The sequence below is a fragment of the Bufo bufo genome, chromosome 2 (assembly GCF_905171765.1).
Source record: "Bufo bufo chromosome 2, aBufBuf1.1, whole genome shotgun sequence".
NCBI classification, from domain to species: domain Eukaryota; kingdom Metazoa; phylum Chordata; class Amphibia; order Anura; family Bufonidae; genus Bufo; species Bufo bufo.
This window is the reverse complement of record NC_053390.1, coordinates 644,980,699-645,003,248: the sequence shown is the minus strand read 5'-3', so window position 1 is coordinate 645,003,248 and position 22,550 is coordinate 644,980,699. Positions and strand designations below refer to the sequence as shown.

General features: G+C 42.0%; 1 protein-coding gene across 1 annotated transcript in view; it reads right to left on the bottom strand.

Annotated features, from left to right (window-relative positions):
• Nucleotides 1–22,550, bottom strand: part of REELD1 (reeler domain containing 1) — a 152,823-nt gene that overhangs the window by 14,466 nt on the left and 115,807 nt on the right. The window contains exons 2-4 of the mRNA XM_040419884.1: nt 15,080–15,302; nt 7,149–7,288; nt 3,705–4,020 (exon numbers count right to left, since the gene is read on the bottom strand). Coding sequence (XP_040275818.1) covers nt 3,705–4,020; nt 7,149–7,288; nt 15,080–15,302 — 679 coding nt within the window. The remainder of the gene's footprint in view (nt 1–3,704; nt 4,021–7,148; nt 7,289–15,079; nt 15,303–22,550) is intronic.

The window sequence follows — 22,550 nt, the reverse complement described above, 5'->3', positions numbered from 1 at the left end:
ATGCCTATTCTAACTGAGGAAAAAGATAGGACACCCTTGCCCCTAATAGCGAGTGTTACCTCCTTTGGCTGAAATAACTGCAGTGAGACGGTTCTTGTAGCCATCTACCAGTCTTCGACATCGGTCTGAGGAAATTTTACCCCACTCCTCAATGCAGAACTTTTTCAGCTGTGAGATGTTTGAGGGGTTTCTTGCACGTACAGCCCTTTTCAAGTCACCCCACAGCATCTCAATGGGATTCAAATCTGGACTTTGACTTGGCCATTCCAGGACTCTCCATTTCTTCTTTTTCAGCCAATCTTTGGTTGATTTACTAGTATGTTTTGGGTCATTGTCATGTTGCATGGTCAAGTTCCGCTTCAGCTTTAATTTTCTAACTGATGGTCTCACATGTTCTTCAAGCACCTTCTGATACACAGTAGAATTCATCGTGGATTCTATGATGGTGAGCTGACCAGGTCCTGCTGCAGCAAAGCAGCCCCAAACCATGACACTTCCACCTCCATGCTTCACAGTTGGTATGAGGTTCTTTTCTTGGAATGCTGTGTTTGGTTTACGCCAAACATGTCCTCTGCTGTTGTGTCCAAATAATTCAATTTTGGACTCATCTGTCCAAAGAACATTATTCCAGAAGTCCTGGTCTTTGTCAACTTTATCTCTGGCAAATGTCAGTCTGGCCTCGATGTTTCTCTTGGAAAGCAAAGGTTTCCTCCTTGCACACCTCCCATGCAAGTTAAACTTGTACAGTCTCTTTCTGATTGTAGAGGCATGTACTTCTACATCAACAGTAGCCAGAGCCTGCTGTAGTTCTCGAGATGACACTTTAGGGTTTTTGGAGACCTCTTTTAGCATCTTGCGGTCTGCTCTTGGGGTGAACTTGCTGGGGCGACCAGTCCTGGGCATGTTGGCAGTTGTTTTGAAAGCCCTCCACTTGTAGACTATCTTCCGGACAGTGGAATGGCTGATTTCAAAATCTTTTGAGATCTTTTTAAATCCCTTCCCAGACTCATAGGCTGCTACAATCTTTTTTCTGAAGTCCTCTGACAGCTCTTTTGCTCTCACCATGGTGCTCACTCTCACTTCAACAGTCAGGAGCACACCAAACTAAATGTCTGAGGTTTAAATAGGGCAAGCCTCATTCAACATGCAGAGTAACGATCTACTAATTATGTGCACCTGGTGTGATATACCTGTGTGAGATCTGAGCCAATTTAAGAGGGAATACATGTGAGGGTGTCCTATCTTTTTCCTCAGTTAGAATAGGCATTTTTGTAGAATGACATTTACAGAAGATCTTGAAAAGACTTTTCTTCAGTTTTCTTTGTTTAGTTGGATTACTTTAATCTCTCTGTATTGTTGAAACGGAGATGAAATAACCATTTATTAAAAATGTTACAAAAAACCACATGCTTTCAAAGGGTGTCCTAATTTTTTCACATGACTGTATATACACAGTATATACACACACACACACACATTTTTATATATATATATATATATATATATATATATATATATATATAAGGGAGAGAGAGAGAGGAGCAGTGTACAAATGTTAGAAGGTATAATGGATGCAGTGTGTACAGATATATGTGGTCAGTTATATGTTATGGTTATTATGTGAGGTACATAAGGTAATAGTGGTTGTAACTGTCTGAGGTATTATATATGAGTGAGATATGAGTAAAATAGAAATGGGGGCAAATAAAGAGAAAGGAGGAGGACCTCCTCTTACCACTCCATTCTAGCTACAGCAGAGAGCTCATCCTGCAGTCCTTCTCCATGCTATTGGGGGTTGAAGGACATGTGATGATGCTCTGCTGTGCACTTTTTTTTTTACTAAAAACACAGGACCTGTGATGATGATGTCCTCACAGGTCCTGGCAGATGCTCCTATCTAACCTGGGAACTACACCATGTTCTGGGCAGTTCCTTTACTAGATGTACAGGACCTGTGATACTGAAGATGATGTCATCACAGGTCCTGGCAAATGCTCCTATCTAACCTGGGAACTGCACTATTCTTTGTGCAGTTACTTTATTAGATGTACAGGACCTGTGATGACATAATCACAGGTCTTTTAGCTTTCTCCACTGATAATAGGGACACTATACTGGAGCTAAACAGTGAAAAGTGTAATTAGCGGGTAGGGTCTGTGGTTCACTGTGGGCCCCTTTTCACCACAGGCCCCATAGCAGCTGAGTGGTTTTCCTCTATTGGAGGTACACCAGTGGTTGTGAGTAGGGATGAGCGAAAAACCTTGTTACCGAACTCGGGTTCGGTTCCAAGGTACCACTTGGAACCGAACCCGAGTACGGTACCATGTTTTTTTACAGTAGAAATTAATTTCAGTAGAAATTAATTTCCTAAGTTATTACACGAAGTCTCGCAAGACTTCGTAAAGTAATAACTTCGGCTCATCGGAGCCAATAAATTCTGATACTGTATGGAGCGTCCGCTCCGTACACTATTATAACGAAGTTATATGCGAATCGACTTCGGATGAAGCATCCGAAGTTGATTCGCTCATCCCTAGTTGTAAGCAGTCCCCAAAACACCACATATACCCTCTACAAAAGGAAGAACAAATTGTAAAACATAGGATGCTGATAACAAATGATAACCTATCAATACAATATGATTTCATGTTCATAGCTGTGAATACAAAAATAAATTGCAAGAATTTCTTAGGGTATGTGCACATGGCGATGTTGTGTCGTGGTTGTGAACCAGCTGCGCTGTGGTCGAGTGCCACAGGGCCATTTGGCCCGCAGCAGGCTCTAGTTAAACCAGTGAAGACCACACTGTTTAGTTAGTCCTTAATGGACACAGGGCACCTTCAATACCGTGAGGCCATTATCAATGTACACTGACTAAACAGTGTGGCCTTCATTAGTTTAATTAGAGCCTGCAGTGGCCAGTACGGCAGCGCAGCACTTGAACGGCCACTCGTTAAAACTGTGTAAGTAGATTAATTTAGATGTAACATATAAGTTTAATGGTGTGTAGCTGCACTCAAATATCCTGCTTGATGTAATAATTGAATATCCGGATGTGCATGGATACATTTACAAAAGAAAAATCACAGCAAATAATGCACACAATAGATGCAAGCATTATATATGGACTAAGCCCTCACTCTGATATGATGAAATCTGAGACTTTCAGCCAATATATTTTGATCAAAACACATCTGTGCAGGGTCTGCTTTCCTTATTGTAGATGTCCAATGGCATATGTAGGTTTAGAGTAGGACCTGCCTGACTGAGACCACCTTGGTGCTGGTAGGCGGGCACAGATGTGTTTCGATCCAAATATATTGGCTGTCACCATGTTTAGTCCTATTCAGCTAACCAATAAATGTATTACTTACATTGTACTGTGCAGACATGGCTCAGCTGCATTCATATAAAAATGGTGAAAAGATTTTTAAATGCATGTATATTAGGCCTATTTCACATTTGGAAACAAGGAGCAGCCTGACGGAGATGTCTGGATGTTAATGGGGCCGGACGGAATTTCGCCAGCACCCAGCAGTTATGGATCCGGCAGATTGTCCCAGCCAGAACAGCCTGCAAGAGATGTCTAACGCAGATGTGAAACAAGCCTTAGAAATTTGTATAAGTAAAAGTGAAATTTGGGTCATATTATTTTAGTACTGTATATCACTAAATAGGCATTCCTAATATTTGATTTACTATACCTGCTGTTTATGCTGTGAGTTGATGTTAGGTTCAGATTCTGGGATTTGATGTTCGTGACAGTTTGATGTAACATGACAGTTTGGGCTGTTGATCCATGATACTGGAGAGACAGTTCTGCTTCTACATGACCATGAACACTGCTAATTCTTCTGGTGACATACTGCAGAGGGGTTTTCATAATAGATGTGACATTAGGAAAAACATGCTTCATTTCCTCTGTAACAGAGTTGACCAGAATTTCTGGCGGCTTGGTTCTGGCAGTGCTAGCTAAAGTTGTCTTGTGTATACCAGCTGAAGTAATGGAATGCTTGGGGTCTGTTAAAAGAGCAGAAAAATATTACAAATTCAAAATAATTCTCTGGCTCAGTTGCAGATATCAAGAAATTAATTCATTCAGCTTAAGTAATGTAACACTATGATGAATAAAGTGGAATTGTTGACATTTAAAACTTGACTATGCTATCTGTCCCTCAAATATAGTAATTGTGTGCAGCCTTAAGCTCAACCATTTGTTCTCCAGACATCCCTCAGCCATAAGTTTCTGATTCATGTCCCTTGTCTGGCTCTATGAGGCCAATATCAGCCTCCCAGTGACAGAAAGTCCTCAAGTCTATGTCTATGTGCAGCACTTCTCATCCATGTGTGCATCTGTGAGTTCTCTGTAACAACTAATCCATCCAGGACTTTAAAGAGGTTATCCAAGTTAAAAAAAAATAACTGGTAAAACGCATGGCACAATATTAAAATTCTGAAAATTACAGTCATTGTTCCGAATTTCTCTGTTCCAGCACCCCCAATCCAAACCTCCATGCTGGGAAATATTCCTTTTTAGTTTATTTTAATACAATCTTAATTTAAAAAAAATTTACTTCACCAATCTCTTTTAAGACTACAAAGCTCCACCTCAGCAACAAACTGTTGCTTTAGCCACCAAACGTTTTAGATGATTAACACGTCCGTAGTTCTGGGACCGCAATTGCGGAATGGGTGCGGACCCATTCATTTCAATGGGGCAGCAAAAGATGCGAACATCACATTGTGTGCTGTACGCATCCGTAGCCCCGCAAAAAAAGATAGAGCATGTCCTATTCTTGTCCGTGGAAAGAATAGGCATTTCTATCATAGGGCCGGCCATGTGCTGCAAAACATTTACAGACGTGTGAATGGACCCTAAACCTGACCAGGATACTTTCTCAAGGCTTTGGTGTGGTCTGTTGACCTGGAATTGTGGGACCTTCACTGTGTTGTATCACGTATAGTTTGGACTGATGCTGGCCTCTGGTTTTGCTTGGTAACTTATCTATGTGAGAAAAAATATACCAACTATATGTCTGTATAATTGTAATTATAGCTAATAGTTAATACTCAAAGTATATGCCAATGAAAGATACCATATATCAAATGCATATGTTTATATATTTAAAGGCTATGGACACATGTGGGGGTATTTGTATTTAAGCATTGTACTTATTTGGGTCTAAAAAGCATTTTCCCAATTGGTCTTTATTAGAGATGAGCACATCGATTCTACCGACCTTCCAGGTAGCGGCACACATGCAGTCGCTGCACCTGAAGACGAACGAGCAATTCTATGTCTGCACCGCCACTCTGAGCAGCAGTGCAGGCAATAGATTGACAGGAACGGGCTAGATGTGGCAGGTGGGTGCTTCTTCACCAGTGGGAGCAGCCCCTCACAGGTGAAGAGCTCCTGCTGCTAATGAGACTAATTGATTCGTTAGAATCAATTCCATCATTTCTAGTCTTTATTAATAATTTTCAACTGTTTCTCTTCTACAGCTTTCAAGTTTCACTGAATCTGCAGACTGCTCTATTGCACAGAAGTCCATCAGAGAGCTGCTCAATCTGTAGTCCTTATCTCTGCTTTCCTAACAGATCACAGACACTCAGTTAAGGTGCATTTACATGTGCCAAGTGAGCAGGTAATTATCTGGAAGAAATACTTCCTTCCTGATAACTGGCTGCTTGTCAGTGGAGGTGAAGAGCTATATTCACATGCAGCAATCTCCTCTACTATATGAGATTGAGCCATGGCTACTGCTATAGCTCGTCCTCATACAAATTCTACAGCCAGTAGAGTGCTGTTTACACAGCATCATCTGCGGCCCAGAAATAATGGAAGTGTACCCATGAAAGATCATTTCATCCTATGATCGAGATTTTTTCTCGTTTATCAGGTGATCAGCAGCACCTTTACACAGGCCCATTATCAGGAATGTAAATCCAGCTAAATTGTGCTAATGTCAGCTGAACCTAACTAGCCTATTTGTACTTTTATCTATGCCCCCGTTACTCCAGAAATATAACTTTTATAATATGTAAATTAGCCTCTAGGAGACGGGGGGGGGGGGGGGGGGGCATTGCTCCTGCTCCTAGAGCCTCCGTTCTCCCACCTCTGTCACCTCCCTCCAAGTCTTGATTGACAGGGCCAGGCAGCGTTCGCATCCTCCTGCAGGCCCTAAGTGCATGGTAAGGGTACTTTCACACTAGCATTGTTTGATCCGTAAAAAAACGTGTGAAAACGGATTACATTTGAATCCTGATCAGGATTCTGATCACAATGAAAAAATGAAAATAGGAAAAAACGGATCCACCATTTATGGACTTTTTTTTCACATTTTTCGGGTTTAACATGCAAAAGCCGGACCTGGTTTGACAGAACACACGGCGCCGGAGTGAGTAAAGAGCTACAGATTAAGCTGTCAGAGCAGCCCTGAAGGATTTCAGTGAAAGGCAGAAAGAACAGTCTGCAGAGTCACTGAAGGCTACAGAACACAAACTACTAAACAATATTTTATAAAGAAAAAATGGAAAAATGCTTTTTAACCCAAAATAAGTACAATGCAGATATTTAAAAAATGTCTCCAAGGGGTGTCCATAGTCTGCAATTTCCATGTGTGTTCTCCAACTTGGGCAAGTCCAATCACATGCTGGAAGCTGCAAACTGTCCTGGTGTGGTAGAACTCTATCTTAGGCTGCTTTCACATCTGCATTCTCCTTTCCATTCTTCTCCTCCATTATAGCAACAGAAAGGACGGATTCGGCACATAACTGAGCCAAACGGAGCCTACGGATCCCATAGAGTATAATCCTATGAAGGGAAACCTAACAGACCACATTATAGTCTATGTCAGGGGTAGGCAATCTCCGGCACCCCAGCTGTTGTGAAACTACAACTCCCAGCATGCATACTTACTTGGCTCTTCTCTGAACTCCTATGGAAATGTATAAAGCATGCTGGGAATTTGTAGTTTCACAGCAGCTGGAGTGCCGGAGGTTGCTGATCCCTGGTCTATGGGGTCCGAAGGCTCTGTTCGGCTCAGTTATGGGCCGAATCCGGAGAACTTTTCAGATGTGAAAGCAGCCTTACATAATACATGGCTTCTAGCCGCTTCAATATTAAACAGTACAACATGTGATAATACATGAACTTATTGCAGAAGACATCTCCATGTTGGATACTTTAAGTTCTTGCTTCGCTGATGTCCAATTTTGCACATTACTAGAGATGACAATGGATTCAATTCGTGCCCAATAAACAAAGTATGACTGAACTATCGATACACTATAAGAAAAGGAAAAAAGTAATTATTCATTTTGCCAAATCAGAAGCACCCACCATTCACTTTACGGTAACTTGTGTTTTGTTTTTGTATTTGCCTTAGCCTAGTGCACCTTGGTAAAATGGTACACTTCTACTCAAACCTTCAATACAGACATCTTACATTGTGTAATATTTTATATTAAAGTGAGAAAGAAAGAGTATATGACTAGAATTACAATACACAAAGGAGCCACTCCATCTCCTGAGACAGACCATGAAGTGGAAGGTGAACTTTCAGGACAAGAAATCCATGAAAAATAACAGAAATAGTGTGGACCACATACTAAAATGGGTGATTTCCTACTAAAAGGTCCAAGGTGTCTCTCACCCTTGATTCCAGTGTGCAATTAAAAGGGAGTGAAGTAGTCTGTCAAAAACATTATTTTTTTTAATTTTATTTGCCCAAAGAATAGTGTCTGTGTTCAGTTAACCTATTCCAAGCAAGTGGGCCTGTAGCTGGATGCCCTAACGGCTCATAAGTAAGGTGTATTCTGTGCTAGTAGTCTACCACGTGGTTAAAACACATACAGCAAAACCACATAGGTTTTCCTGCACATTAGGACCCATCAGTGATAGGACAATGGATTAACCAAATAGTGTAACAAGGATCAACATAAGAAGCCAGGACACCAGAATGCAGGAGTGATAGTCAGACAGAGCAAAATATGTATATTGAACAGTTAGAATTAGAGATCAGTGATGGCCAGTTCGCATTGTTTGCCCGCGAACACATGCGAGCTGCCATCTTTTCTCACAAGTCCGGCCCTTACCTGTGCCTGTGCGCAAGCCGGTCTGAAAACAAGTGCGGTCAGCGGGAGCAGGCAGTTCCGAGAACAGCCACCGGGGGCCTTCATCGGGCTGTTCTCGGAACTGCCTGCTCCCGGTGACCGCATTTGTTTTCAGACCGGCTCGCGGCACAGGCACAGGTAAGGGCTTACCTGTGCCTCGCCGGACTTGTGAGAAAAGATGGCAGCTCGCATGTGTTCGCGGGCGAACAATGCGAACTGGCCATCACTGTTAGAGATACCAAGGATATCAAGGATGAAGGAAATAGCACTAGCTGTATTTTAATTAGCCACTACCAATGATGCTAGTGGGAGGTTCTGGTACCAGTTTAATATTTTGCATCCAAAAGGAGTGAACGTGAGAGCGTAAATGCTTATTCCCATTTCAAACTTTTCTGGCTAAGATTAGAATAACCCTCATAAGCATCGGCCAGAGGTAGCCAGACTTAGGCTCCATTCACACGTCCGCAATTCTGTTCCGCATTTTGCGGAACGGAATTGCGGACCCATTCATTTCTATGGGCCGCACGATGCACTGCCCGGATCCGGAAATGCGGATCCGCACTTCCGGATCCACAATTCCGTTTCCGAAAAAAATAGAACATGTCCTATTCTTGTCCGCAATTACGGATAAAAATTAGCCTTTTTTTATTATAGTGCCGGCGATGTGCGGTCCGCAAAATGCGGAACGCACATTGCCGATGTCCGTGTTTTGCGGATCCGCAAAACACATGCGGACGTGTGAATGGAGCCTTATGGAAACAGTCAAGTGCTCTGTGCAAAACTCCATAGTACATGGATACAGCATAGCTCGCTGTGCTGCACTGTTTGCATAGCTCTCATTCACTTCTTAGGGAGTTACAAATACAGTATATCAAAGCCCATTCAACTATTTCCATTATTCTACCCACCTCAGGCCAAGGCTTATAAAGGTTATTCTTATCTCAGCCACGAAAGGCTTAGATGGGAATAACCATTTAATGGGATTGTGCAGTGCTATGATACTGATGACCTATCCTCAGGATAGATCATCAATATCAGATCGGTGGGGGTCCGACTACCTGCACCCCTGCCAATCAGCTGTTTGAAGGGATAGAGGCGCTCATGCAAGTGCTGCTTCTTCTTCAAAATTACCTGTGCATCATCTCCTTTGCAGCAGCACAGTGTAATTACAATTACTTGTCCCATTCACTTGAATGGTAAGAGCAGTTGTAATTACATTGTGCCACATATAGAAACAGTGCTCGCACGAGTATCACTATCCGTTTAAATAGCTGATTGGTGGGGGTGCTGGGAGACCCTCACCCAGGGGCGGACACAGGCAGCAAAGGGCCCCTGTGCAAAGGATGTACCTGGGCCCCTCCCCCCCAACCACACATACAAATATAAACATATATGTGCAAATAAAAAACATCTTGTGAATATGTTTACAATATGTATATATATTCTTTTCATACTAGGTCACACCTCTAACTCTGCCCAAAGCATAACTATACACACCCAGTCCCCTTAATGCCCTCACATAGTACATAGTAGTTATGTGCCCCCTCACAGTAGCAATGGTCAGATATGTGCCCCCTTCACAGGTAGTTAAAAAAATATACTCACCTAGTTCCTCATGATCACAGTTCAGCCGCTGGCGCTCCACAGCAGTAGCAGGATGTAGTGGCACACATTGCTCTGCTGGTCTGTGTAGGAGGAGGAGCACAGTAGATTCCTGGCCACACCGCTCCTCATCATACACAGACCAGAAGTGTGATGTGTGACACTACATCCTGCTACTGCTGTGGAGCCAGGTCCATATTTAGATTTGATGCTGCCCTAGGCACTTTAGTGCCAGCTTTATCCCCCCAATGAAGTCCATAGCTGATGGTAAAATGCTCCCTAGGCCTTCAGCTATCCCTCAGGACTCCCTCATACACTCTTGGACTGACCTGTTACATGTGTGCTTGGCAGCTGAAGGCATCTGTGTTGGTCCCATGTTCTTATAATAAAATATCTTATGATGTTTTATTATATACAAATGGGGGGTAACCATCACACCTAGAGGCTCCTCTCTCTCTGTAACTGCTGCGCCCTCTGCACTTTGACATGGCCCGGTGGGATGACATTTTCACTGCCAGGCCCTGTCAAAGTAGACAGGGAGAGGCAGCTGCAGAGACAGCAGAGCCTCTAGGTGTAATGGTAACGCCCCAGTTGCTCCTAGAGGAACATTTGCATATATTCAAATATAATTTTTTTTTCTCAATAATGCAGGCATATATGAACATGGGCCCAACACAGACCGGCACTGATGGGTGGCTTTAGCGCTGCCCTAGCCATTTTACAGGCTAAAGCATGTCCATTAGTGCCAGTGACATCACCGGGCTCACTGCCAGGCGGAAGCCATCCCCAAATAGTATCCCTAGTGGTAATAAGGCTCCCTACATTGCCCTCAGTACTAATAAGGCCTCCCTATATGGCACCTCTTATAATCTTTAAGGCACTTCTATAGAGCCCTCAGTAGTAGTAATGCCCTCCACCACTGCCCACAGTATTTATAATGTTCCCTGCAGTGCACCCTGTAATTATAATACCTCCTGCCATACCCCCCGGAGTTATAATCATCTCTGCAGTGCCCCCATAAATTATAATGCCCGTCCTCTCCCTCCAGTCTTCTATACCATGCAGTCCCATGTAAATAACACCAGTCGGCTCCCACCAGTCTTTTATATGATACTGTCCCATGTAAATAACCTATCTTCCTTACAGTTTTCTATACCATGCAGTCCCATGTAAATAACACCAGTCCTCTCCCTTCAGTCCCATGTAAATAACTTCTCTTCCTTACAGTTCTTTATAACCTACAGTCCCACGTAAATAACTTAAATCCCCTCCTTCACCCCCCTCCAACACATAGTCCCATATAAATAACATCACTCCTTACCCTCCAGTCTTCTAAAATATCCAGTCCCATGTAAATAACATATCTTTCTTATAGTCTTCTATAACATACAGTCCTATGTAACTGACACCCATCCCCTCCCTGCAGCCCCTCTAACATACAGTCCCAGTTAAATAACATATTTCCCTCCCACTAAGCAGGGAGGAGGTATAATGGGGAGAACCACATCTCCCAGCATTTCTCTGACACTTACATTCATTCCATGGCATTACAGGTCTCCACTGCTAACCGCTGCCTCTTTCTGCACTGGTCACATGACGGTGACCTCATCACAGGTCCTACCTCCACTTCCACTGCTGAAAAGATCACATGACTACGATTTAATCAAAGGTCCTTCAGCTATGGAGTGTAGACACAAACCGGCAGCAGATTCGCAGTAAGCGCTAATCAGGCCACCCCCAAAACTCCGCCCACTTCCGACCTCCACACCAAGGTGCCCAGGTTACCCTGTTGGCAGAGGTAGGGAATGAAAAATATGATAAGATAAAAAAATAAATGCTTCTGTTGGCACTGGGGTGGGCCCCCTCCCTCCCTTGCTGGGCCCCTGTGCAGCTGAACCAGCTGCACAGGCGGTATGTCCGCCTCTGCCGTCACCGATCTGATATTGTTGACGTATGCTTAGGATAGGTCATCAATATCTTTGCACTGCACAATCCTTTTACTGTTGATTAATAGATGCCTAATAATAAACATTTTGTTGCACATTTTCTATTTTGTGCTTGTTGTTCTATTTTTTGTTTGAAACTGCTGTATGCACTGGTAATTTAAGGTTGAAAAAGACCCATAAGAGACCTTCTTGCACTCAGACCTAATTCTGTATTATTGATGTATGATGTACTTAGGTAAGAGCAGATGACATCATGTTAGTTTTCAAAGTAGCTGCTATCTAAATGATTTTGTTAATTCAAAAAAAGCAATACAAATGCCACATTAAAGGGGTTGTCCGGGTTCAGAGCTGAACCCGGACATACCTCCATTTTCACCCAGGCAGCCCCCCTGACTTGAGCATTGGAGCAGTTCATGCTCTGATACTCTCCTTTGCCCTGAACTAAATCGTGCAGGGCAAAGGCATTATTTTTAGATCAGGTGACGTACCGGGCTCTCCATGGGGCTGCTAGGAAGCCCAGTGACATTACCGGCACCGATGGGTGGGCTTTAGCGCTGCCCTAGCCAGTAACTAGGGCAGCGCTAAAGCACGCCCATCACAGCCGGTGAGGTCACTGAACACACTGACGGGCGGAAGCTTCCGCCCAGCAGTGTGTGATTGTAAACAAGAGAGCCCTTGCCCTGTGCGATCTAGCGCAGGGCAAAGGAGAGCATCGGAGAATGAACTGCTCCGATGCTCAAGTCGGGGGGCTGCCGGGGTGAAATTATGGGTATGTCCGGGTTCAGCTCTGAACCCGGACAACCCAAAGACTTTAAGTAATGTTGTCACTCAAAAAGTGGAACTTAATAGCCCTTACAAGAGACTCCATTGCATCAGTGTATCTGTGACAAGTATTCTTCTTTATCTCATGTGTGGTCCTCATAATCATATAGAATATATATGATATTAATAATATCACATACATTGGATGATGGGTGAAAGTGATCTTTTTGGGATTCAAATAAATTTTTCTCATTCAACGTGTTTCGGGGACACCAATTCCCCTTCTTCAGGAGCATTACTCCTGAAGAAGGGGAATTGGTGTCCCCGAAATGCGTTGAGTCACATATGTGTATTAAAGGTGATTGATCAGAAACACTGGATTCTTGCTGCCTTCCATCACTATGACTCTACATGCGATCCTGGCCGGGAGGTTCAAGTTACAGGTGTCATGTGCTTATCCTGATGACTACCCCCCAGTGAAGTGAGTGTTACTTGTGTGAAATTGTCCTGAGGGGCACTTCACGTTATTTTTATCATTACTAACTATACCATTTATATTATTATTTTTATATGGTTTTAGTCGTGTCTTTTCTCTATAGCTGTGTCTGTTCATAGTCTTCTATCCGGAGTACTTATCATCTGTACTTCACGCTATTGTCTTATGATACATTTTGTGTCATATAGTCGCCATCACTGCGAGTGGTGCTTTCTATTTAGTTTCTAATTGTGCTTTAGAACGGGGTTTGGTGCTCTCTTTCCCTTATTTCGTCCTTGGGGTCTATATTGAAAGTGATTAACCCTGTTCAATACTGTAGATATGTCACCCTGCACACTTATATACTATTCTGTTAAGTGTCTGTAACCACAAACACTTCGTGGAGCTGCCTCTCCCTCCCTTCTCTTTTTCCTTTTTGCACTATCCTAACCACCCCTGTCGGCACCCAGATTTTTTCATTCCTTTGTGATCCCTAAGGGTCTGAATTAACTTCCGCTTTTTTCTGTTCTATATTCAGAGCAAAGAAGGATCAGGGAAAACCATAGTCTGGGACAAGCCTAGGTAATGGCAGACAGCTTACAAACGATCCGATAAACAGTCCAAAGATCATGGCAGGCAGAATATAATCAGTCCAATAAGCACTCCAAAGGTACAGTAAGAGAAGGCAGCAAAGGGTCACATCTGGAAAACAGGCAAAGATTAGTATTGGGCAAACAGACAGAATTATGGCACAGGCACCCTCCCAAAGGGGAAGGTGCCTTATAAACCCATAGGAAATCTTCCATAGGCTGTGGTCAGATGAGGGCGTGTGTGTGTGCTGGCTCTTAAAGAGGCAGAGAGGAATGCATGTGCATGCCCTAGGAGAGAGGTTACAGTCAGGAAGTACAGGTTGATAAGGCCTAGCCATGCCTGCTGCGAAAGCTCAGGAGGATACCAGCATGGACCGCCAGAGGTGGTGCGGGACCTTGGTGAGTATCCTGACAGCCGTGCCTGCCAGATGCAGAAGGGCACTGTGAACACAAGGCATACCAGAAATATTGATGAACTGAAACACATTTACAGGGAGGAATGGTCTAAACTTCCTGCTCAATATCAGGAAACATTTGATGTAATTGCTTTTCTCTGTGCACTAGGAACTCCTAATATCCTGGGTATCCTGTATGATTATATAATTCTGAAGTTCAATCAACTAGATTACAAATGAGAAAAAGAAGATTACTGGTGCAATGAAGTCTCATTCGGGAGGCGGCATAAAGTTCCTCTTTGGTTGACTTAGCATGACTTACCTAATGTTGGGTGTCTCCTTATTGAGTGCATAAAAAATAATAATAAGACAGTAGTTTCTGCTCAGAGCGTCACAGCCAGGGAGAAAAAAAAACTCACGCCCATTGAGAAAAAGGGCAGTCTCCTCCTCCCTGTACCGATGCTATTCATTAGCATACAAGGCGGGGGGATTCAACAGGGGCACAGCGGGCGAACGGAGCGGCGCCTAGAAAAAATAGTAAGCGCTCTTAGATCCCTGCTCTATGCCCTACATAACCTGCTACTAATTTCATAATGTCTGGACACATGAAAGGTCCTCTTTAAGATGATTGTTGGCAATCATCTGGCAGTGTAACACTGCCGTGGAGTACCTGATGAACGAGCGAGCAAACGCTCATTCATTGGGCAATCAGGATCTTTTAACATGTTTTTTCTGTAGCAGATCATGCCATGTAATAGGCGCTCTGCTGCTGGCGAACAATGAAACAGTATAGGGACAAGCGATGCATTACAGATCGCTCATCCCTATACTGAGGAGGAGATCGCTGCATGTAATAGCAACAGTCTCCTCCTTTAGCGAGCAGGCGATTGACAGGAGGGAATGCTTCCCTCCCGGCAAGTGTCTGCTCTATCTGCCCATGTAATAAGTGTTTATGAACTCTTAGTAATTTAGAGATAAGGGTTATTAGATGACCGGCACAAATTGAAAGTGATAGTAGGATGCACACAGCTAGAAAAACAGAAAGGCACAATATTTTTAATAAAGACCAATTGAAAAAATATTTATAACCCTAAATGAGTAAAATGCAATTATAAAAAAAATTCTCCTGAAGATGTACATATCCTTTAAAGAACACAAAAGCAACATGACTGGATATGTCTTTTGCACACTCACAAGAATTTAATGTCTCCCACAGGCTGATCAGGTGACTTCCAGACAAAGGACAGATTTCTTTTCAAGGACTTGTCTGAATGGGTCACTGTGTCTCCATCTTCAAAGCAGCGCAGTAGTTTGGAGCCAGGTGGAATGAACACAAAAGACCCAGCAACTTGGTCATTCGATACTCTGCGAGCTTGAAGGAAAAAGCCCATGAAATCTCTTGTACTTCTCAAAGTAACTGCAGAGAAATAGCAAGGAATTAAATGCCTCAGTATTTCAACTCAAAATCCCCCAAGATTTCAGAAAACTATGATCCAGTGAACAGTATATTGGGGGTCAAAAACTTTCCCATGAAGATGTATTTTCCACATCTCATTTTCTGTATTACTGAGTATTTATCACAGTTTATTATATCAGATCTTCAGCCAAAACTTAAAATTAGATTTAAAATTTGGATCTTATCTTAATACTTATTTGGCTATATAACTTCTTGGACTGTTTACATCTTTGGCAGCAATATTTTTTTATTTACATATGACATAATGAAGATTAGTTTTGCTCCTTCAGACATAATGGGAAGCATTCCTATGCACATACATTTTCACAAACAACTTTTTTATGCAAAAAACACTGCAGCAAGACGTTACATGGTTACCAATAGGGAATGATCAAACACCCTACTGCATTGTTTCTAGAAGTGTTTTAAGACAGTTTCCTTTGGGTTTTTGGTCTCATCTTTTCACATCACAGAATGCTCTGGTTGTAGTGTTTTTTCATGCCTTTTCCTATAGACTTCTCTATAAAAAAAAGAAAAAGTCTAAAATAACCACAAGTAAAACACTGTCTGACTAGAAAAGGCACACCAAACAACGCATAAAAATGCTAGAACTTCATGCCATTTTTTACAAGCCAAAAAATGCCCCAAAAACTCCTAATATGGCAGCATCATTCTTTACAACTACAATGTGTGTTAGTGTATACATTTTTCTTAAAATGAAAGTCAATGGCAGACCTAGATGATTAAATAAGCAGACAGTTACACACATTTGCATCTTTTATGATAGTTTTTTTTTTAAATGTGTAACTCAGCTATATTGAACCACATTCATAGATAAATATAGGAATATGATTTGTAAGAAAACACACTCTTTGGGCAAATTATTAAATAGCTGATAATGGATGTATTTAAAGCCATGTCAGGCCATCATGATACCAGCCTGCTTTGTTATAATTCTCAGTTATTAACTACAGCTAAGATAATAATATTGAAGCTTAACTCCAATGATCCACTTAAAAACCTTATATAATATGCACACTGTATGTAAATTCAATTGAGAATCGAAAAATACATGGTCTATGCTCTTTATTAGATTTATAAGCTTGCAGTCTGAGCACTGCATTCAATTTACTATAGGGAAGAGTAGGAAATGTGAGGAGTCTGCAGCCCTTTGTTTTCTTCAGATAGAGATATGGCAAAAAAAAAAAAATATATATATATATTATTATGCTCCCCAAATATAAAATTATAAGCTGTATGTGTCAGTAGAGGGAAGCTGTCAGCTAATAAATCCTGTGATCCCAGCAGCATGGGCACTAGTACAAAGAACAACAGGTCTGCAGCAGAAACAGTGGAGCTTTCAAGAGAAAAGCTTTACAAAGGTATTAAAATTAAGCTCTAAAATCAATGTGAGGTCTTTTTTTATTTTTCACCAGAGATAGGCTTTTATACAATAGATATAAATTTCCCTCTACATTATATTAGATTAGTGATGATAATTTCACAATTTTTATCTTTTCCATATTTACTTTATATTGCCAGTTGACTTGAATTACGGAACCAAAATATCCTTAAACTCATGAAGCACACAGTCAAGGCACTTATTATAAGTTGTAATATACCTGCTATAGACTGTGCTGCAATTTTTACATTTGGTCAGTGGCCAAGCTCTAGTGTTGACTGGTGTTTGGTGCTATGAGGGCTTACTACCTGTCACTAACACAAGGATAATTTATTGATATGGGACTTGCTGAACAATGATGTGTCATCTATATATTTAACAGAATAAATAGGAAAGGCTATTTTTGCCAACACCTACAGAGAAAATACTCTTAGATGTTAATTAGTGGTTGGCAGCAATGCTGAGCGAGGAGGTCCATCAACCATCATTAAAAATTAGACCAAGGAAGAAAGCTCATTTGACAACATTGTACACAATTTTGGGATGATAAGCATGCCTCCCAATATATACTGTAGGTCGTCATTTCCTTAAGTGGTTGAAATGCCTTTTCGAACCAAACCAGTAATGTTTCAGCTTTATAAATGGAAGGAAATGCATCAAGAGACAATGATATTCTGTTACCTTAACACACTGGGCTCAGTTGATATTCTTCCAAATTCCTTCCACATTACTTCCAAAAGCATGCACAGGCTATTTGGTCTCCAGTGTAACTGGCTTTAGTGTTTATGTACATGCACGTTTTATATAGAGAAGCTACATTGTGAGCCCTTTTGGAGACAGGTACCAATATAGATACATTCCTGTATCTAATCACATGATTCTATTATATTCTGATAGAACACTGATGAGATTGTTGATTTGAAATTAAGGAGTACCACTCAATTTATATTATGAATCAGTATATTCCATGTCCTAAGGTCATATCACCTTCTCCATATAAACAATAGTGAAATACTAAAGTGGTTGTGTAAAAATGTAGAGGTCTGACTGCTATTATTTTTTAGGTGTTCATAACAAAATTTAAGTACACAAGTGACTTCTTCACTAGCCCTATATCCAAATCCAGTCAAGCATCTTTGGGACAATTTACTTATTTTAATTATTAGTTTATATCTATCTATCCTATCTATCTATCTATCTATCTATCCAGTACTGTGCAACGGTTTTAGGCTGGTGTGGGAAAATGCTGCTAATAATAGTTTATTTTTATCAGTTAACCCCATTTCAACTACCAACATACATGCATGGCGGAAGTCGGGTCTTTAAAGATGGAGCCCGCTCACAAGTGCGAGTGCCATAGCCACCGGGTTTATGCTGTTTTAAAGAGCAGTCATCTGGGGCTAATGTCTGTCATTGGTGACAAAGCTGACCGCGTTTAACCCCTCAGATGCCGTGGTCAATTTTGACCACAGTACTTGAGGAGACTTTTCTCGGGAACTCTGTGCTCCAATGGCTTGAATAGCTCTCCTGTGAGGTGATCGCAGAAGCCATTCATTGTCTGTGATAGCCTGGGTCTCTCTGAAGAAACCCAGGATATTTCAGTCATATGCCCAAATAATTAAAATATAAATGCATTTATTCTGTATGGTAAACAGAAAAAAATAAAATGGCCGATTGGCTATTTTTTTAGCACTTCACCTCCCCAAAAAAATGATCAAAAAGTCATACACACATGCTAGCAATAAAAACTGCAGATTGCCCTACCAAAAAAAAAGAGCCCTAACACAGCTCTGTAGAAAATAAATAAATCTAAACCAAATCAATATTTGGTGTGACCACTAGAGTTGAGCGGACACCTGGATGTTCAGGTTCAACGGGTTCAGCCGAACTTCACAAAAAAGTTCGAGTTCGGGACCCAAACTTAACCCCGAACCTGAAACCCTTTGAAGTCAATGGGGACCTGAACACTAAAATGAGCACTAAAATGGCTCTAAAAATGTCATGGAAAAGGCTAGAGAGCTGCAAATGGCAGAAAAATGTGGTTAAGAGCATGGCAAGTTCTCTGCAAACAAATGTGGATAGGGAAATGACTTTAAATAACATAAAATAAATAAAATAAATAAATAATAACCTTGATCTAGAAGGACGAGGTCTATATGGAGTAGGAGGTTGAGGAGGCAGTGGATGTGGCGGTGTAGGTGGAAGCGGCGGCAGTGGAGGAGGTTGCCTACACTGCTTTTTGGTTTTAAATTTATTTATATTTTTTAAAATTAGGGTACACCCTAAAACATTGGGAAATATAACCTGTGATAACCCCCTCCAGTCATGCTAAACACACGTTCAGACAATACACTGGCTGCAGGGCAGGCCAGCACCTCCAAGGCGTAAAGGGCAAGCTCAGGCCATGTGCCCAATTTGGAGACCCAGAAGTTGCAGGGGGCAGACCCATCAGTCAGTTCGTGTAGGCGTGTGCACACTTACTGCCCCACCATGTCGCATGTCCCCGTGATGTTCACGATCCAATTGAATATCTGCTCTATCGACTTTCGATGTTCTTTTCTGCACCTACCATGTTGATCACGGTTAGCGGCGAATCAGGGTTCCACGCCGGAGAGAGAGCGTGAGAAAGGGATAGCACATCCAAGGCAGATCAATTGATGAAATTTAATTGTGATGGAGCGGAAATGTGGGAGAAGTTATTCAAATTGAAGAATCAAAGCAATTACCCACTCCCGATTTGAGGAGGTAGTGATGATAAATAACAATACAGGACTCTTAAGATGCCCTGTTATTGGAATGATTAATACAAAATTATAGGGAATGTCACTGGGGTATTTAGGATTTGGAAACGTTAGACAGGAGAGGCCCTGCTGCCGCTTTGTTGACTCTAGATAACTTCTGCCTGATTGCACGTCACCGTGACGTCCACGATCCATTTGGATATCTTCTCTATCAACTTTCGATTGTTCTTTTCTGAGCCTAACATGTTGATCACGGTTATCGGCGAATCAGGGTTCCACGCCGGAGACGGAGCGTGAGAAAGAGAGACCACATCCAAGGGAGGTACATTTTTTTATTAAATATGATCGAGCGCAAATGTGGGACAAATTGTTAAAATTTAAGCATTGAATGAAAGGAGGGGGCGCGCATCAATTAAAGAAGAATTTTTGAAATTTAATTCCCTGTCACCTATGCAGAGCAGGGGTTTGTATACGGCAAAATTGGTAAAATGTCACCTGACAATGTAACAGATGATTTTTTATTTATTTAAGTCCCTTTTACCTATGCAGAGCAGGGGTTTAATCACGGCAAAAATGGTCAACTGCCACCCAAGAATGTAACAGACAAATTAGTGAAATGGTTTTACCTGTCTACTAGGTATAGCAGGGGTATATCACAGCCAAAAATTGGTGAATTTCACCTGAATATGTAACAGACAAATTAATGAAATGTTTTTACCTGTCTACTAGGTATAGCAGTGGTATATCACACCCAAACACTGGTGAATTTCACCAGAAAATGTAACATACAAATGAGTGAAATGTTACCTGTCTACTAGGTATAGCAGTGGTATATCACACCCAAAAATTGGTGAATTTCACCAGAAAATGTAACAGACAAATTAGTGAAATGTTTTTACCTGTCTACTAGCTACAGCCGTGGTATATCACACCCAAAAAATTTGTGAATTTCACCCGAATATGTAACAGTCAAATTAGTGAAATGTTACCTGTCTACTAGGTATAGCAGTGGTATATCACACCCAAAAATTTGTGAATTTCACCAGAAAATGTAACAGACAAATTAGTGAAATGTTTTTACCTGTCTACTAGGTATAGCAGTGGGTATATCACACCCAAAAATTGGCGAATTTCACCAGAAAATGTAACAGACAAATTTCTGAAATGACATAAAATAAAATACTTACAAATTTAAAAAAATAAACTTGATTTATGAGGTGAAGGTCCATATGGAGTAGGAGTTTGAGTAGGCGGTGGACATAGCGGTGTAGGTGGAAGCGGTGGTGGAGGAGGACGAGGTAGCCAACACTGGTTTTTGGTTTACATTTTTTTATTTTTATTAGGGTACACTCCAAAAGAGTGTGAAATATCCAAAATACAACAATGAGCAATTGCGCTGTAGTATAACTGTCACGGATGGTGTTGCAGAAAACTAGAAGACACAAACGAGGATCTGACTGACTTGATCCCAAACTAAGGAACATAAGGGTGAGCCCTATAAAAGCCCTAGCACTCTCCCTGACTGCTCAGCCCATGCAAAGATCTCTATGATAGATAATTGCATGCCCTCGTGCCTCGACTGTTTGACACCTGAACACCGTATAATAGTGAGGGGACACAACCACCGGCTCCCTACACTTAATACGGAGGGAGTCAGGGTAACCTAGGATCAAGCCAACAGGAAAACACAAATAAAGGAACAGACTTATCTGAGGAAGCAGCAGTTGCAGCATCTAGCATAGCACAATACAGGAAGTTGTATAAACCGCAAAGTGATGCAGTATGGGAGGGTATATAAAGGGATGCAATCAGTGCAACTAGATGACAGCTGAGAGAGGGAAACGAGATGACAAAACGAAAGCAAAACAAAAGAACCTCAAGCAAGAGGTACTGAAGAACGTCTGTCAGAACTTCTCAGATATCTGGCGGTGACAGTACCCCTCCTTCTACGAGTGGACTCCGGACACTCAGAGCCCACCTTCTCAGGATGGGACCTATGGAAAGCCCTGATGAGACGAGTGGCCTTAATGTCCATCACTGGGACCCATATCCTCTCCTCAGGACCATAACCCTCCCAATGAACGAGGTACTGGAGAGAACCGCGGACAATACGAGAATCCACAATCCTAGAGACCTGAAATTCAAGATTACCATCAACCACAATCGGAGGAGGAGGCAAAGAGGAGGGTACAGTGGGTTGGACATAAGGTTTTAATAAGGACTTGTGAAAAACATTATGGATCTTCCAAGTCTGAGGAAGATCAAGACAAAAGGCAACGGAATTGATGACGGACAAGATCTTGTAAGGCCCAATAAATCTAGGACCCAACTTCCGGGAGGGAACCTTCAATTTGATATTCTTAGTAGACAACCACACCAGATCACCGACATTCAGGTCCGGACCAGGCACACGTCTCTTATCCGCCACACGCTTATATCTCTCACTCCTCCTCTTCAGATTACCCTGAATCTTTTGCCAAATAAATGACAAAGACGAAGAAAATCTTTCCTCATCAGGTAAACCAGAAGACCCCTCTCCAGAGAATGTCCCAAACTGCGGATGAAACCCATATGCACCAAAAAATGGTGACTTATCCGAGGACTCCTGGCGACGGTTATTTAAAGCAAACTCAGCAAGGGACAAAAAAAGAACACCAATCTTCCTGATTCTCAGTCACAAAACAGCGCAGATATGTCTCCAGATTCTGATTGACGCGTTCTGTCTGGCCATTCGACTGTGGGTGAAAAGCAGAAGAGAACGACAACCGAATCCCCAAGCGAGAACAGAAGGCCTTCCAGTATCTGGAAACAAACTGCGTGCCCCTATCAGAAACGATGTCTGAAGGAATGCCATGCAGTTTGACAATGTGATCAACAAATGCCTGCGCCAGCATTTTAGCATTGGGTAACCCAGGAAAAGGAATGAAATGCGCCATTTTGCTAAAACGGTCTACTACTACCAAAATCACAGTCTTCCTCGAGGAACGAGGCAGGTCCGTAATGAAGTCCATGGACAGATGCTTCCAAGGACGGGAAGGAATGGGTAACGGGAGGAGAGGACCCGAT